The sequence below is a fragment of the Aythya marila genome (assembly GCF_965140915.1).
Source record: "Aythya marila genome assembly, chromosome: 10".
NCBI classification, from domain to species: Eukaryota; Metazoa; Chordata; class Aves; order Anseriformes; family Anatidae; genus Aythya; species Aythya marila.
In genome coordinates this window covers 21,559,888-21,579,302 of record NC_139051.1, presented here as the reverse complement: position 1 = coordinate 21,579,302, position 19,415 = coordinate 21,559,888, and the positions used below count along the sequence as shown (strand labels likewise).

Genomic DNA, 19,415 nt, shown 5'->3' with positions numbered 1-19,415 from the left:
CAATAGCTCTCCAAGATATTGAATATTTCTGGAATACTCAGAATACCATAGTCTTGTTGTTCTGCCTCATGAATGCACTTCAGATTCTGCTTAAAGTTAAACAACTACTTATGAAGCTCATCTGGAGATCTGCCCGGAGGCAGTATAGTTGTGGGTGGCAGGGAGTATGGGTGGATATGGGCAGGCATCTAGAGCAGTTGGCACCCCCAGTGTGTTGGAAATTCACCCCTGAACAATGGCAAAATCCTCAAAAACTGGCAGAATGCTTGAAAAAAAGGTGTAATGATTCTGGCAGTTCCAAAGTAACACAAATCATTGTAACGTGCTGGGGCCTGGCTCATGCCTATCGAGCTGCCATTGATACTGCTGTCAACTTAGTGACAGACCCTGCGGCCACTCCAAACCCTGTGACAGATCCAACGGCCACTGTGACCCCTACGGTGGATTCTGCAGCCGCTCCAGTCCCAGCTCCTGCAGCCGCTCCAGTCCCAGCTCCTGCAGCCGCTCCAGTCCCAGCTCCTGCAGCCGCTCCAGTCCCAGCTCCTGCAGCCGCTCCAGCTCCAGCTCCTGCAGCCGCTCCAGTCCCAGCTCCTGCAGCCGCTCCAGTCCCAGCTCCTGCAGCTGCTCCAGTCCCAGTTCCTGCAGTCGCTCCAGTTCCAGCTCCGGCCGCTACTCCAGTCCCAGTTCCTGCAACTGCTCCAGTCCCAGCTCCTGAAGCTGCTCCAGCTCCAGCTCCTGAAGCCGCTCCAGCTCCAGCTCCTACTGCTGCTCCAGTCCCAGCTCCTGCAACTGCTCCAGCTCCAGCTCCAGCTCCTGTAGCCGCTACAGCTCCGGTTCCTGCAACTGCTCCAGCTCCTGTAGCCGCTCCAGCTCCTGTGGCCGTGTCAGAGAAACGAGCTGTAGCAGTGCAAGTTGACCCTGCAGAGGGCATTCCAACCCCTGTGGCAGACCCTGTAACAAAGTCAGAGAAACGAGCAGTAGCAGTGCAAGCTGCCCCTGTAGAGAAGGTGAAAATATGGTATAGAAATTCAAGTCGTTTAGAACGCAGAGAGTCTTCTGCCAATCCAGGTAAGGCTTCTGCCAAAACTAAGTATAGAGATGACGAAGATGATGACGACGCTGGGCCGTCAAGGATTCAGGAGGAGGAAGATGAGGATGCCGAAAGAGCAACAGTAACTACCCGAAGCCTAAACGAGCGCGAGCTACGAGATGTGCGAAAAGATTTTGGTCGCTGTATAGGTGAGCAGCTTGTCACCTGGCTGCTCCGGTGCTGGGACTCTGGAGCCAATTGTGTGGAATTAGACGGCAGGGAAGCCAAGCGGCTGGGATCCCTTGCTCGAGACGCCGGCATTGACAAAGCAATTGCAGATGGAGCACGACCCACCAGCCTCTGGAGGCGTCTCCTCTCAGCTGTGAGGGAAAGGTATCCCTTCAAGGAAGATATTTTATGTCTACCAGGCAAGTGGACCACTATGGAGAAGGGAATCCAGTACCTGAGGGAATTAGCCGTACGGGAAGTGATTTATGAGGATCCAGACCTCAAACAAACATCCACAGATCCAGATGAAGTCAAGTGTACACGACCCATGTGGCGGAAGTTTGTACGGAGTGCACCATCATCATATGCCAGCTCATTGGCAATAATGGCCTGGAAAGAGGATGAGGAACCCACAGTGGGTGAAGCGGCTAAACAACTCCGGCAGTACGAAGAAAGTCTCTCCTCTTCCTTACAGGCCTGCGTCTCAGCTGTGGAGAAACTTTCTGAAAAGGTTCACCAACTTGAAGAGAATCTATTGTCCTCCCCACCTGAACCAACCAGTGTCCACCGACCAAAGGAGAACACTTGGGAGAAACTTTCTGAAAAGGTTCACCAACTTGAAGAGAGATTATTCTCCTTCGCACCTGTACAAAGCAGTGTCTCAGCTGTCAGGGGTAGGCGTTCACCCACACAAGGAAGACGATATGGTGGGTACTCACCCCGTGCCACCCTGTGGTTTTACTTACGAGACCATGGAGAGGACATGAGAAAGTGGGATGGAAAATCTACCGCGACCCTAGAGGCACGGGTACGCGAGTTGCAAAAGAAAACAATCAGGAAAAAGGGATTCTCCGAAAAGTTTGCTGCTCCAACTTCCAGCAGACAGTCCTTCAAACACAGAAACAAGGAAGATTCTGACCAGGATTAGGGGGGCCCTGCCTCCAGCCAGGGGGAGGAAAGGGACAATCGAGTTTATTGGACTGTGTGGATTCGATGGCCTGGCACATCACGCGCACAGAAGTATAAGGCTTTAGTAGACACCGGTGCACAATGTACTATAATGCCATCGAGCTATAAAGGACCAGAGCCCATCTATATTTGTGGAGTGACAGGGGGATCTCAGCAGTTGACTGTATTGGAGGCTGAAGTGAGTCTGACTGGGAATGAGTGGGAAAAGCACCGCATTGTGACTGGTCCGGATGCTCCATGTATCCTTGGCATAGACTATCTTAGAAGAGGATACTGCAAGGACCCAAAAGGGTTCCGGTGGGCTTTTGGTATTGCTGCCTTAGAGACAGAGGGCATTAAACAATTATCTACCTTGCCTGGTCTCTCAGAGGACCCCTCTGTTGTGGGGTTGCTGAGGGTCGAAGAACAGCAAGTGCCAATTGCTACCACAACTGTGCACCGGCGGCAATATCGCACCAACCGAGACTCCCTGATTCCCATCCATAAGCTAATTCGTCAATTGGAGAGCCAAGGAGTGATCAGCAAGACTCATTCACCTTTCAATAGTCCCATATGGCCAGTGCGAAAGTCTAATGGCGAGTGGAGACTAACAGTGGACTATCGCGGCCTGAACGAAGTCACGCCACCACTGAGTGCTGCAGTGCCGGACATGCTGGAACTTCAGTATGAACTTGAATCGAAGGCAGCCAAGTGGTACGCCACAATTGATATCGCTAATGCATTTTTCTCCATCCCTCTAGCAGCAGAGTGCAGGCCACAATTTGCCTTCACTTGGAGGGGAGTCCAATATACTTGGAATAGGCTGCCCCAGGGGTGGAAACACAGCCCTACCATTTGCCATGGGCTGATCCAGTCTGCACTAGAGCAGGGGGAAGCTCCTGAACACCTGCAGTACATCGATGACATTATTGTGTGGGGTGACACAGCAGAGGAAGTTTTCGAGAAAGGGAAGAAAATAGTCCAAATCCTTCTGAAAGCCGGTTTTGCCATAAAACAAAATAAAGTCAAAGGACCTGCACGGGAGATCCAGTTTTTAGGAATAAAATGGCAAGATGGACGTCGTCAAATCCCAATGGATGTGATCAACAAAATAACAGCTATGTCTCCACCAACTAACAAAAAAGAAACACAGACTTTCCTAGGTGTTGTGGGGTTTTGGAGAATGCACATCCCAAATTACAGTCTGATTGTAAACCCACTCTACCAAGTAACTCGTAAGAAGAATGAGTTTGAATGGGGCCCTGAACAACGACAAGCCTTTGAACAAATCAAGCAGGAAATAGTCCATGCAGTAGCCCTTGGGCCAGTTCGAACAGGACCAGATGTAAAGAATGTGCTCTACACTGCAGCCGGGGAGAACGGCCCCACCTGGAGCCTCTGGCAGAAAGAACCTGGGGAAACTCGAGGTCGGCCTCTGGGGTTTTGGAGTCGGGGATACAGAGGATCTGAGGCCCGCTATACTCCAACTGAAAAGGAGATATTGGCAGCATATGAAGGAGTTCGATCTGCTTCGGAGGTGGTCGGTACTGAAGCGCAGCTCCTCCTAGCACCCCGATTACCGGTACTAGGCTGGATGTTCAAGGGAAGGGTCCCCTCTACGCATCATGCAACTGATGCTACATGGAGCAAGTGGGTTGCACTGATTACTCAGCGGGCTCGAATAGGAAACCCCAGTCGCCCAGGAATATTGGAAGTGATCATGGACTGGCCAGAAGGCAAATACTTTGGGATATCATCAGAGGAGGAGGTGGGTCGTGCTGAAGAAGCCCCACTGTACAACCAGTTGCCAGAGAATGAAAAGAAATATGCCCTGTTCACTGATGGGTCCTGTCGTATTGTGGGGAAGCATCGGAGATGGAAGGCTGCTGTATGGAGTCCTACGCGACGAGTTGCAGAAGCTGCTGAGGGAGAAGGTGAATCGAGTCAGTTTGCAGAAGTGAAAGCCATTCAGCTGGCTTTAGACATTGCTGAACGAGAAAAATGGCCAGTTCTCTATCTCTACACCGATTCATGGATGGTAGCAAATGCCCTGTGGGGATGGTTACAGCAATGGAAGCAAAACAACTGGCAGCGTAGGGGCAAACCTATCTGGGCTGCTGCATTGTGGCAAGATATTGCTGCTTGGGTAGAGAACCTGGCTGTGAAAGTACGCCACGTAGATGCTCATGTGCCCAAGAATCGGGCTACTGAAGAACATCAAAACAACCAGCAGGTGGATCAGGCTGCTAAGATTGAAGTAGCTCAGGTGGACCTGGATTGGCAGCATAAAGGTGAATTATTTATAGCCCGATGGGCCCATGACACCTCAGGCCATCAAGGTAGAGATGCAACATACAGATGGGCTCGTGATCGAGGGGTGGACTTGATCATGGACGCTATAGCACAGGTTATTCATGACTGTGAAACATGTGCTGCAATCAAGCAAGCCAAACGGTCAAAGCCTCTTTGGTATGGAGGACGATGGCTGAAATATAAATATGGAGAGGCCTGGCAGATTGATTACATCACACTCCCTCAAACTCGCAATGGCAAGCGCCACGTACTTACAATGGTGGAAGCAACCACCGGATGGCTGGAAACATATCCTGTGCCTCATGCTACCGCCCGGAACACCATCCTGGGCCTTGAAAAGCAAGTCCTATGGCGACATGGCACCCCAGAAAGAATAGAATCAGACAATGGGACTCACTTCCGAAACAACCTTATAGACACTTGGGCCAAAGAACATGGTATTGAATGGGTGTATCACATCCCCTATCATGCACCAGCCTCCGGGAAAGTTGAACGATACAATGGCCTGTTAAAGACTACCTTGAAAGCAATGGGCGCTGGGACGTTCAAAAACTGGGATATGCATTTGGCAAAGGCCACCTGGTTAGTCAATACTAGGGGATCTACCAACCGAGCTGGACCTGCCCAATCAAACCTGTTACGTACTGTAGATGGGGATAAAGTTCCTGTAGTGCATGTAAAAAATATGCTGGGTAAAACAGTCTGGGCTACTCCTGCCTCAGGAAAAGGCAAACCTATTCGTGGAATTGTTTTCGCTCAGGGACCTGGATATACTTGGTGGGTGATGCAAAAGAACGGAGAGGTCCGGTGTGTACCTCAAGGAGATTTAATACTGGGTGAGAATAGCCCATGAACTGAATTGCACCATGTTAAATAGTATATTATACTGTATGTTATCACTACCATGATTACTATAGGTGACTAATTAGAATGTATGGAAAAGAGTGTAACCTGAGCATGACATAAATGGTATGGAATAAGGGGTGGATAGATGTCCTGGTTTCAGTTAGCACAGAATTAATTTTCTTCCTAGTAGCTGGTGGAATGCTGTGTTTTGGCTTAGAATGAGAAGAGTGCTGATAACACCCCGATGCTTTAATTGTTGCAGAGCAGTGCTTATACTAAGCCAAGGACATCTCAGCCTTTGCTCTGTCCTGCCAACGGGCAGGCTGGGGGGTGCAGTAAGAGCTGGGAGGGGACAGACCCAGGACAGGTGACCCAAACTAGCCAAAGGGGTATTCCATACCATCTGACGTCATGCTAAACAATATATAGGGGTGGCTAGCCGGGGGGAGGGGGCCGGACTGCTCGGGGTTAGGCTGGGCATCGGTCAGCGGGTGGTGAGCAATTGCATTGTGCATCACTTGTTTGTACATACTATTATTACTTTCGTATTATCACCATTGTATCATCATTATTATTATTGTTATTATTATTTTTGTTATTTTTTTTCCTGTCTTATTAAACTGTCTTTATCTCAACTCACGGGCTTCACTTTCCATTTCTCTCCCCCGTCCCAGAGAGGGAGGGGGGAGGGTGAGCGAACGGCTGCGTGGTGTTTAGCTGCCGGTCGGGTTAAACCACGACAGGTAGGTACTGTACAAATAGTGAATATTTGCACTATGTAATGGTGAAGATGATAAGGATCACGGTGTTATGTTTTTTGATTACTCTTTTTCCTGAATTTCAAGACGATCTGGGAGAAGCACGATTTGGAATACACAATAGCTCAGGTTCTGGAGTCAGTTAACCTGTCTTTCAGTGAACGCATCCAGCTTCTCAGCCTACCAGGCAAAAATGTATTGGTCATTGTTATAAAGTTAGCTCAGGTGTGAATGTAGAGCACTGATGTGCAGGAAAACCAGGGTGAGAAAGATATCTGCCTTGGCAGTCCTGCCCTTTTGAGGGGAACTGTGTATGGCCAAGTCTGTCCTATTTTGGTTTCTTACAAATTGGTTGGACCGTTTGTAGGAGGGGTATAAGCATCATCAAATTCTGAAGTAATGTTTCATTACAGCTCTACATTGCTCTATGTAAATGTGCATTTTTTTTGTGATACCTTAGACCAAGATACAACTGTGTTTTGTAAGAGCCTGAGTGATGCCATCTTTGTTCTCTCTTTTTACAATGACCAGTAGGCACTAATTCTGTTAATTGTATGTCTTATCTAATGATTAAAATCTTTTTCTGCTTTGTGTTCAGTACAACGAGTAAAAAATACGAAAATGTGAAAACTGAAATGTTATTGCTAATGTAGAGGATGTTGCATCAGCCCACTATGTAATTACTATCCTTAAAACATCAAATTTAAATATAATGTTTTTAAATCGCTTATTTCAGGTATCAGTGGAAAAACTAAAATGAAACAACAGTAGAAGATTTTACATGTACATGACTCTTAACAGTATTTGAACTAGTAGCACAACTGAATGGACTAAATTTTGATATCTAGGCAGAAACAGCAGTGTTGCATTTGGACTAAGAAATTACTTGCTGGCTTTGTCACAGTTGACATTAATTATTGATAGAGGTTTCAGTAATAGTGCATGTGCCAGCAGACTTGACTGTAATATAAGAAAGGGACTACAGTGGTGTTAGAGGGATTATAGAGAGGGAAGCACCTGTAGCATTTGGAGTTGCATGCTCTAATAATCAGACTTCTGTTTTGCTGCAATACGTTCATGAGTGATTAAAATAATGGAAAGATGAGTCATCAGGCTTATTTCTATCGTGTCCCTCCACAGGAGTTACATAGAAGAACCCAACTTCAGCCTGAGCCAGCAAAGACAAAGGCTCTTCAAACAGTTATTGAAATGAAGGTATGGTCTTTGCATGTTTTCCTATACATTCATTTTTTTAGCTTGAATGGCTGGGATGGAGGTAATTTTCTTCATAGCAGTCTGTAAGGTGCTGGTTGGGATTAGTGACCAAAACACCAATTGATAGCTCAGCTATTTTAGTTGTTGCTGAGCTATGCTTATACAGCATCAAGGCTTTCTCTGTTTCTCACTCCACCCTCCCAGCGAACAGGCTGCAGGTGGACAAGAGTCAAGGTGGGAATGCAGCTGGGACAGCTGGCCTCAGTTGAGCAGAGGGATATTCCATACCATATAATGGCATGCTATTCAGTGAAACTGAAGTGGGGGGAGCATTCAGAGTTACGGCATTTATCTTCCCACAGAGCAGATGTGTGATGAAACCCTGTTTTCCTGGAAATGGCTAAACGTCTGCCTGTTGATGGGAATTAACGAATGAATTCTGTATGTTTTGCTAGCACACATAGTTTTTCTTTATCTATTAAACTAGCCTTATCTCAAAGAACAAGTTTTCTCACTTTTGCCCTTCTGATTTTCTTCCCCACCCCACTGAGGGAGAGTGAGCATGCCACTGTGTGCTGCTCAGCTGCCAGCCAGGGTTAACCCACAGCTACTCAGTTTATAACTTTTACTATTAAATGTTTGCTTTTACTTTTCAATTTACTTTGCTGTGAAGCTAAGAATAATAAGTATTTCTTTCTCCAACCTTTAAACCAAAATTATTCTGCATCCATTGCTGTCCAGAGCTAGGGATGAAAAGAGATGAAATCTGAAGGCCTGTAATTTCATACATATAAAACATATACTTGGTAAACTTATAAAGCTGCCTTTCTGAAGGCAGAAATGTGTCTCTTTTAAAGACACTTGATAAATATTTGTCTTTCTCTTCACTTGTTTCTATAAAAAGTCGAGTTCATTACAAATTAATCAAAACTCTTGTAAATGAACAAACTGGCATACTAGATTTCGTATCTTAGACATATACATGTCAATTGTGTATTTCAGACAAATTTGGAGTAGTGCTATTCAGAAAACATTTACATAGCAATTTCTCCTATTGTTTTTCCTTATTTCCAAGTCTGGCCCATTTATTCTGTAGTATAAAGGACTGGCTCTCAAGTGTTTTAATAATGAAATAATGCAGAAATTATACAGAAAAGCATAAGAGCTTTATTTGTAAGTAAAAATAATGTGTGCATGGTTTTGGAATATGAAATTGATATAACAAGAAGCATCATAATGAAAATCTGTAGAATTATAGTAAGAAATCTGTGTAAATGAAGGCAGATCTAAGCCATAACAGAGTACTCACAGAACACTATAAGTTGACATCACAAATAGCAGCTATTCTTATCTGTACTGATAATTTACTGATTGTTCAGCACTGAGCTGAATATTACTCATGTTCCTGCATTAAAGAAGTACTACTTCTCTTTTTGAAAACTATTTGTGGTTTGCCAAGACTGATCATGGTAACTACTGTCAAACTAGAGTAGAAGCATTTGTTGGTGGGGAAGGGCTTTTATCAGCTATTAACTGGATTTTGTATAGCCTATTTTCTATTTGTCAGTAAAAGTCACTTGCAGCTTTATTTTACTTTTGTAAGCAGACAACCTTGTCTTCACTCTACAAATGTGTGAGTTCTCTAGAGCTTAGTGAAACACTATGTTGTTTAAAATGAGTGTTAAAAATCTCCACCATCCTTATTTTGTTTTCTTGGTAAGACTTGATTAAAAAACAAGCACAGCATTGCTGAGTAATGAGAATTAAATGTTACTTTTTAAAAGACTCAAATACCACAAACCAACTCCCCCTATGCCTCAGGAAAACTAAACCCCCAAACCTGAGACCAAACAAACAAAAGTTTCAGGAGGGCTAACAATACTTCCGTTGGTGGTTATTTGGTCACTGTTTTACATCCAACTTAAGGAACATATTTTTTGTATCAGTAGTGGTATGACAAAATGTGATGAAACACCTATCTTAGTCCTAAACACAGTTTATTCTTCTTGATATATAATATTACTGAAATGTTGTGGCTTTTCTTCCCACAATAATGAAAGAAAAAAAAAAGCTAATTTAAAAAGATATTTTCACATAATGCTATGAATCTGGAATCTGTCTTTAAGAAAAATACCATGCTCAGGATAATCTGTGATGCTGCCTCAAATACATTAATGGTGGTCTTTCATTTCAGTCTTGAAAGAAGTGCAAATTAAAGGTCTCATTTTGCCAGTGACTTCTGTTATGAGCAAATGAGTTCAGTATGTCTGAAGGCTGCAGTTAACACACAGTGACAACAGCAGCAGTAAATTCCTAAATGCAGTATCTGCCTATTAATGGATAATAATTAGTTTGGATTATATGAACAGCAGAGAAGATACTTCAATTTCAATATTCCATAATCTTATGTGCATTTTCCTTGGAATTTCACTATTTATTCCAGTTCAGAAGTCTGTATGAAATTTAAACGTGTATTTTGGCAAAGTAGGACACTCGCTGAGAAACCTGTTTTTTTTTTTTTTTTCTTCCTATTAATATTCAGTATAACAAATTTAATATTTTTGTGATACTGAAATAGTGTGCTTAGAATAGTTTATGGTCTTCCATGTGGGTTATCAACAAAATGTAACAAGAAAAAAAAAGTTATGTTTACAAAATAATTCCCAATTCCTCTTTGTGTACTAGAATTCTTTGAAAAGAATGAGGGAGTATGGGATGGGGTGGGGACACATACAGAAAATACAAAAATGTAAATGTATAGTTAGAGCTTCTCTTACAGTGTCTGTTCAGGAAGACAGTCTTTGTGTCCCAGGAGAGCTGGGAATAGTGTCATCTTCTGTTTATAAAAAATCTGATCTTTGTAATAACCAGGGCTTTCATTTGTCATGGGAGAGGCTGTAATCATGTTGCTGGAGCATTCAGAGGTGGAGCTGCCCCTCAGCTCCAAGGCACACAGGTCTGTCTTTTGCTCTGAGCACTGCTTTGAGGTTGCCCTTTCTAAAGTAGGTCTAATATTGAAAAGAAGATGTTGAAATCTACATGATTAATCAGCAGTTTTCATTAGAAATCCCAGCTTTGGAAAATTTGCAAATTTAAATTGTCTTAATCCAGGCAACATTTGTTTTGGAAAAAAAAAAAAAAAAGTGAAACATTTGTTTTAAATGATCGAGCATTGAAGCAATAATTTCCCTGCAATGTTGAGGATAGAAGGAGGGGGAGGATTGCCCTCTAATATGGCAAGCTGATCCCATACCCTCCCCCCACCTTGCCAAGGCTCCAAGCAGGTAGACATTTCTCTTTATCACACTCAGTGCATTTCACTTCCCCTTCACACTAGTTTTTGTCACAGTCCCATCCCTGGCTCCCCAGGCTCTACCAGGAGGCAGTTTTCCCTACTCACAAACTACTTCTATTCTTTCCCATGGTCTTCTTCTGGCTTTGCCACTGCTGAATACTTCCTATCCCTTTCCCCATCTGTCGTACCTCTTGTCCAAGGACACATGCCTGTTTCTCTTGGCTTCCATCTCTCTTGGGTAGGAAGGTTCTGAAGAGACATTAGAGATTTGGCTAAAAATAAAAACTTTTAACCCTTCAAGTATGCTGGAAAGGAAGGTCCCACAGCCATTCTGTTTGAATGAATTGAGTCAGCTACACATTGAATATGAAATGGAAGCCTGGGTGCTTTAATTGATGCATAGCATTTCTTGAATAGGAATGAGTTCAAAAAGACATTCTGAATGGTTTTCCTCTCATTGCAGTGTTATAAAGACATATAGAGTCAGTGGATTCTTCTTGTACTTTCCACAATGAGTAATTCCAGTGATCTGTAACTAAGGCAGAGAGCAAGGGTAAAAGAATAGGCAAATTAAAGGTAGGGGCAGAATGTTTCCTGACTCTAGTGCTGTGGGTTTGATGGGTTGGAAAACACTGTCCCTTCCTCTTTTGCAGCATCTCAGTAGCTGACGGTTGTATTTCCCCTTGTAAGAATTTTTCAGAATACTTTTCGTATAAATAACTCATATTTATGGAGATTGTTGTTGGGTTAGCCAGTTCCTTTATTTGTCAAGTTCACAGCATAAACTTCCTTTAAAGAAGAAATTATTCAACAGTTGCCTAAAGCTCTGTTCTCTCATGGAGAGTCTCTAGCAGGCGCTCTGTCCTGAATCTTCCATGTTTACAGAATGACACTGGAATTATGTTACAGGAAATTTTACTGATAATTAGGCATGTAAGCAAGACCTGGTTTAGTTGTTTATAAAGCTCAGAGAATAATATTTGTTGATTGAAGTGTTTAACAGAATTTTGAAGTAAGATGAGTCCCTGTTAGATACTCAGTGATAGTTGTTGTATTTTATACAAAATTTCTATAAAATGACAAGATGAAATGCCACCCTACCTCTATCTTTAAGACCTTAATTAGGAGTGTAAAGGAGAACTTACGTTTGGCACATGTACAACAGTTACTGGAAGGCCGTGTTTTCTTTTAATGTCAATGGATTAAAAAAAAACATGTTGATAAACTGGGTAGTGTTCAGACAAAAGTCATTAGAATGTTTAAAAAAGTTTATCAAGCATGCATTATAATGAATAACTTTAGGAGTTTAGTTTTTTTGTGTATATCAAAGAGATAAAGTTAGAGCTCCGTAGATAGAAAAGAGATTATAGTCTGTAGATAACCTACATGAGGTATCTTCATATAAAAGAGGCCTCTCAAGTCCTGAAAATAAATACAAAAATACAAAATACAGCATGTGGAAGCTAGAGGTAGCAAATGCACACTAATATAAGGTGTAAATAAATATCTAACAGCTTTCATGTAATTTTATGATTTGTGTTGAATAGAAAGCCAGAATATTTTTTTTTTTTTTTCCACCGGAACAAGTAACTTTTTTTTTTTTTTCTCATGCCTAAATCTTTGTCTGCTAAAGCACAAAATAAAGCCAATGTATTGAAATGCATTCCTTTAATTGACAAATTGACATTGCACCCATGCATACTTCCTTGAATTTTGTTTGCAGGCAGATGCCAGGTCACTGATATCTTCGCTTACAACTTACATCCAAATTGTTTACCACTAGGTCAAAATTTACTCATCTTGTTCACAGTTCCAGACTTAAACCAGTGATATTGAGAGCAAAAATCAGAATGAGTTGCCTACTGATAACATAAAGCTCATCCTAACTGTACAGCATTGACTATCCTGAAATTTATATCGTTTAACAACATGAATTAAGAAGTCTTAAGCTGGTAAGCTGTAAATGAAAATATCTGTGGTTTACCTTACTTGCAGAAAGAGCCATCTTTATGTATTGATCCAGCTTTGATATTTCAGGTATGGGTTTGGTTCTGCAAAAGTGTGTGTGTGTTTGCAGTGCAATATACTCCTATTTTTAAGATTGCATGAGATTTCACTTCCCCTTGTCTTCAGAAATAAACCTCAATATTCACTGCATTAAATTGGAAAAATTTATGGTAAGACTAGTTGTGTATAGTATTTGTGTATTTGCACACTGACATACAAGTTTTATTAAATGTGAAATTTCAAATATTTGTTGCTGATTGCTTGTGGAATGCTCTACAAGCAAAATTTTTCATAGGCATAGTTTATTAAATGTACCAAATGTATTTGAAATTATATAAGAGTAGCAATTTTTTTTTCTTACTCATCGTTTCAGAGGATGAAAGACTGATACAGTATATATTTTTTGCCTTACTATTTATTTATTTTTTTGGTAGGGGCTGGAAATATAAGATCTTATTTCCAGATTCTTGAAACTTTACCGTAGAAACTCATTTGTTGGGTTGCTCTCCTTTGTATTGTGAAATGTTATTTTCTTCATTAGCATCAGGACAATTACTTGTTGAGTTTCATGTTCCAAAGAGGTGAATTTGTGCTAGGCCAAGGAGTCAACAGCCCTGCCCTCTCACAGAATGTCTGCAACATTGTTCTAATAACACAGAAGATGTAGAAGTATTGGTTATTGCAGGAAGGAGGGGACAGATAGAGTGAGTACCCTGATCTATATAGTAAATCCTGCTATATAACCTTGTGTCTTTTACCAGAGATATACACGAAAGGCCTGACACGAAAACTGCAGAAAAGCTGCATTGTTGTAGAATGCAGAAGATGTTTATTAGTACTACTTAATACTAAGCTTCTTCCTTCATAGGGCTGCAAAGGAATCTTCTTAGTGATTCTACACAGACCCACTTAGTGAATGCTGCTAATGAAGATAAGTCTTAGAGGTTTGAAGGAAATAAAGCATCTGTTCCTATTTCAGTTTCTGAAGGATTGCCAGACCCCGTGCCACAACAAGAGCTGGTTGAAAAGCTTCCAACTGAAATTTTCTGTGGGAAAATGCTGATTCAGCAGAATCAGAAGAGTTTATGGGAATGTGCCTACTCTGTCAAAACTTTCAGTGAAAGCAAAGTTATGAGACATTCTACCTATCCTGTAAGCCAACCCAAATCCACCCGTCACAGTACCCAATGGGAGCTCCAGGCTGTCTGTATTAAGTTTGAGCTACCACCTTCCTTGCTTTCTAGTAGCTGTCCAGACAGGAAACTTACAGGTTTGCTGGGCAATCCAGCTGCCTGTCTGGTGTATTTGCAGAATTATCAGTCCTGTATTGTTCATACGTAGGAAGCGGTACCTTTGACACCTTGAACAGCCAGTGAAGGTGAAGTCTGGCTCCTCTCCGGACTTATCACTGATGGTTTTGATTCTAAAACAGATTTTAGTTTTCATTTTTTTTCTCTCAATTTCTAGATTATGTTCCAATAAGAAGTTAATACTGAACTGACAGTGCCAGTTTTTTTTTTTTCTGGAGATAGGAAAACTAGTGTACACAGCTCTAATCACAGTACACAGAGATCTGATTGAAAATAAACGTGTCCTTTGAGAACTCAAACTTGTGATAAATTTTGGAAGCATTTTATTTACTTTGTTTTATATTTTTCATAAAGCTTAAATGTTATTCTCTGATGAATAAACCTTCAAAAGAGTGAAACAGGCTAATGTGTTTTGAATTATTTCTGCCATATTATATTTGCAAATGTGTAAAATGTAAATATGGTATATAAGAAAAAAAATCAAGCAATAGAAAATAGACTCTTAAAGACTTACCTGGAGAGATTTGATGAAGACTACTCCCAGATGATATGTCATAACAAGTCATGTAAGTAAGTATTAATTTACTTAGGGCAAAATCATTCTAAAGGGCAATGAAACTTCAATTTTGCTTTTATCTTCAGTAGCAGAAATAGAAAGCTTCTAAAAAGATGTCTGATGGCAGAACCTGGTTTGATTGCAGTGTCTGTGAGAGCTTCAACAATCACTGTATTTATTGTTCTACCTCAGCCTGATAGCTTTTAATTTTTTCTTTTTCAGTAATTTTCTTTTCATGCAGTTTATCCAAATGATAAAGTGTAATAAGTGTTCTTGCATTTTATTTTCTTTCCAGCCTAAACTTTTACTTTACTTTTTTATAATTTTTATAAAATGTTCTGTGAATAGAACAGTTATCCTGTGAAAAAAGAAAAGTCTGTTTTCTCTCATGTGAAAGCTGTTTGCTTTCAATAGAGAGATTACTTTTTTTTTTTTTTTTGTGTGTGTGTGTGTGTGTGTGATTACTCATATGGCCTTTGCTCTATGGCATAAGTAACACTGATTGCTTGGACAAATATTAATAAACATTTTAGGAAACGTTTGTACTCTAATCCTATTGGAAATGTTATTAATGCTAAAGCTACTAATTAAAGTTGCATTTTGCCTGTATGTTAAAATAAGAACTTGAAAATTTATCATTCAAGCAAACAAACAACACCATTATTACATTAGATATATGCATATTACTTTAAAAATGATTGGAAATCTTCCAGAACTTTGTGTGTTTTATTCATTTATTTTTATTTATTCCTTGCATCCCTGGTCAGCTCCTTGGTGTTTTTAAATAATTTTTGGTAAGAATACTTTCTCTTTGAACATGTCCTTCAAAAAATAAAAATATGAACTGCTGATTAAGATCATCATCAACATTTTCAGTATCAGTTATTTTCCAGAAAACAAACAGCTAGTGAGGTAAAAGATAAGGAGCAGTAGGTTTTATATTCCAACAATTATTTTTGCTTCCTTTGTGTTCTGACATTTTTTTATTTTTTTGACTGTAGGTCCTTTTCCAAAAAGGGATGCAGTTGATTTGGAATCTTGTAAAAACAGATGAAGGGGTTTGATCATCCCCTTCAAAGTGCATTATTTTTATCTCTATAAACCTGAAGTATTTTTGCTGTCATGGAAGATAGCTCTCCTCAACTTCTATTTGAAATTCCTTTGTCTCAAAAAGTTTTAAATCTTTTCAGATAAACTGAGCTCTTGTCTGGATTAAAAGCACACTTAAGCTTTTCATACAGGATGCATGGTGTATATGCGTAGTTTTACAACTCAGAAACATATCTGCTAGTGAAAAGTAGTATATCAAAGTGTGCTGCAAGTGACTGAATTCAGCAGCAAGCTAGATGTATATTTTCCTGTTTCTTCAATGTTAGCAGTATGCAAAATCTGACAAGTATTATTCCCCACTCACATCATCTTATGACTGATTTTTTTTAAAGTGTTATTTTGTGCTCTGGACTTCTGAATTATCTGGGAAGGAGCTGGCTAAGCATATTTATCAGGATTCTGATGTGTGAAAAAATTTCTTGACCACTTTATATGGTTGTAAGTGCGTGCTTACCCTGTTGCTTATTTTAGAGCCATTCTCTGTGTATGATTGGACTGTTACACCCATACCTCTATCAGTAGAAACTTGTTACTGTGGCTCTGATTGTTTGATGGAACAAAACTGTTTAATGAATGTTTGGTCTTTCAGTGAAGAAACATGCTTTCACCCTGATGCTAATTTTCATCCATTTTAAATGAGGTTTGTGTTTTCCTGCTTGCTATAGCCATAGTATAGTGATTTTCTGATATTTTCTGTGATGTAGGATTTCCTTTTTTTTTTTTTTTTTTTTTTAATATATGCATAAATGGAATTAGATTTTTTTTAACTTTTTTTTTTTTTTAATTTGGTTAAAAATTCTTTCTGTCACCTTGAAATTCATATCTATTTGAGAATTGTCTCATGACCAGGTGAAGAGAGATGCTCAGGGTTTTATCATGTCATATCTTGAAAACCTCCAGGGATGGACTACACTTCACTGGGCAAACTGTTCAAATGCTTATTCTCAAAATGTAATACTTGTACTGGATGGCTGTTTTTACGCCTGCCTCGAAGCCTTCTCTTCTCCAGGCTGAACAATCCCAGTTTCCTCAGCCTCTTCTTTGAGGGCAAGTACTCCAACCCCCTTGGCCCCCTGCTGAGCTTACTCAAGTTTATCAATGTCTTGTACTGCATGGCATAAAACTGGATGCAGTACTGTAAGCACAGTCCAATAAATGTGTCTTTCCTTGATCTACTTAGTGTCTGTGCTCATATTAATGCAGCCCAGGATGCTGCTTTCTGCCTTTGCTGCCAGCATACATTGCTGGCTCCTTAGGCTTGCTGTGTCCACCAGCATCCTCCAATCCTTTCCAGCAGAACTGCTCCCAGGGCAGTCAGTCCCTGGCGAGTACAGCTGCAAGGGGTTCTTCCTTGCCAGGCACAGGACTTTGCATTTGTTTTTCTTTGATTTTCTAAGGTTCCTGGTTGTCCACCCATCCAACCTTTATAGGTTCTATAGGTCCCTTTGGGTGGCAGCCCTGCCATTGAGCATATTCACCGGTCTCCCAGCTTGGTGTCATCCACAGGGCTTGTGAGCAAGTGCTTTGTCACCTCTTTCAGGTCACTGTTAAAGATACTTAATGGGACAGGTCCCAATTTGACCCCATGGTGTTCTTGTTACTGGCTTCCAGGTAGAATAGAACCTATTGAACAATACCCTCTAAGCCTGATCATACAACCTTTTTTTTTCATCTTGCTATTTGATCACCTGTCCAGACCATAACATCTTGACCTGAATATAAGAATGTTCTGTGAAACTGTTCAATGCCTTGCTAAAGCTGATGTAAATGGCATTCACTATTAATTCTTCATCCACATCCACAAACTTAAAAATTTTGTCTAAAACAGCAATTTGGTTGGTCAGGCATGATTTACGTTTGGTAAATCCATACTGACTGTCCCAATTACCTTCTCCTTTATGATGAATCTTGTCCAAGAATGCTTCTCAGGATATGAGCCTGTGCAACATTTTTCTTCCTCTTGTTGTCAGGAATTTCCCCCAGTTTTCATGATTTTTCAAAGACGGTAGACAGCATCCTTGTGAGGACATCAGCCAGTTGTCTTAAAATCACTGGATGCTATCTCTCAAGTCTTCTGGATTTGTATGGGTTAAGTTCTTGCAAGTAAACCCTGACGCAGTCCTCTTCTGCTTCTGCTTGGTGTAATCATGTTTTTTAAAAAAATCTTTCTAAATCTCACTGAAGAGGTATATTCAATTTCAAAATGGCTGGCAACAAGGGGAAAAAAACCCACTGGATATTGTCAGTGCTGTGCTGGCACAAATTGCAGCTATTGTCTGTGATACAAAAGTTTTGAGTGGTTGTGTATTTGTGGGTTTGTTTATTTTTTTGGAACTCATAATAAAAAGTGCTAAATCTCCTCTTAATGATGTGGCTGGAGAAAAAGCATGTGAGGAAACAACCTTTCTTTCCCCTGACAGCAGACAGAAGCATAAACTCCAATCAAAATTGGAAACTGCCTTAGGCAGTCACATAATGAAGTGGCTTGTCTTCTTCAAGGGATGATGGACTGGTCTCTCTAGGCTGAACTTATCCTTTGTTATTAAGAGCTTGGAATAATAGCCAGACCTAAGTGGTTAGGAGAGCAATCAAAGTATGTTATCATGTATGTATGTGAAATAGAGCATCTCTCCTTCTCCCTTCATTCCTAACCGTGTAGGAACATAGAGAGGATTTTGACCAGAAAATGTTCTCTCTATATAATGCTATAGAACATAGCATTGCATTTTTTTTTTTTTTTTTTGGTGCTGGTTAAAGAGATCTAAAATCTGTTTCTTTAAATCGATATCAATAGAATTACTCTTGGTTTATGATGGTGTATATGCCATCTGTATTTTTACTACCTATTTTTGCTGTCTTATTATTTGATGTTTCTGCAGGTACAGAAACATTTTTATGCCTTAATATACAAGTTTCATATACTTTTTCAATACTCTTTTTTATATAATTCAGGATACAAAAATAGCTTCACTTGAGCGCAATATAAGAGATCTTGAAGATGAAATACAGATGTTAAAGACGAATGGAGTTCTGAATACAGAAGACCGAGAAGAAGAAATAAAACAAATAGAAGTTTACAAGAGTCACTCAAAGTTCATGAAAAATAAGGTAAGGTCTATTAATATCTTAACGGTGTTTAAATAATGTGAACAAAAGTTTTAACTAGACCTTTTTCAACAGAAGTAGCTCTCTGCATATCTTTCATCGGTAAACCTCTGCTATGTGGTACTCACTAGCTATAGAGAAGTGAAGCATTTTGATTAAATAAGAATTCATTTATATTTTGACTTCAGAGAGGTAAGAAAGTGCATATTCCAATACTTCTGTGGAGACAACTGCAATCCTTAGTCTTCATATAATGTTCCCTTTTCTCTTTCTTCTGTTCGGTGTTCTAATGTTGAATGAATTATCTCATCATTTTGATTTGCAACATTTTGGCACAGTTTTAGTTGTGCCTTTTTCTTTTCTTGTTTTCATAGTAGTTTTACAGTAAGGACTGCTGATGCCAAATTTTAAGTTTTTAGCATTTTAATGACTTGCAATTTAATTACTTTGTAATGACAGTGTCCTCTTCATTTCAAATCATTGTACATAGATAACCAAGTAGACTGCAAGCAGATAATAAATGTGTAGTACACATTTTCTTGGTATCAGGCTTGCTAAGCAGAATTTCTTGTTCATTATTTTAAATTTCATCACAAGTAAATCTTGATGCCTAAATTGTTGTTCTGGATGGACTTTTTTACCTCCTTTAATTTCAACCTGCCTGATGGCTCTCTAGGTAAAGATGACTTCTCTC

General features: G+C 40.3%; 1 protein-coding gene across 1 annotated transcript in view; it reads left to right on the top strand.

The window, feature by feature from the left end:
• Nucleotides 1-19,415, top strand: part of ERC2 (ELKS/RAB6-interacting/CAST family member 2) — a gene marked incomplete at its 3' end in the record, with an annotated part of 410,931 nt that overhangs the window by 106,292 nt on the left and 285,224 nt on the right. Inside the window, exons 4-6 of the mRNA XM_082768536.1 lie at nt 7,264-7,338; nt 12,629-12,670; nt 18,569-18,724. Of these exons, the coding sequence (XP_082624662.1) occupies nt 7,264-7,338; nt 12,629-12,670; nt 18,569-18,724 (273 nt within the window). The remainder of the gene's footprint in view (nt 1-7,263; nt 7,339-12,628; nt 12,671-18,568; nt 18,725-19,415) is intronic.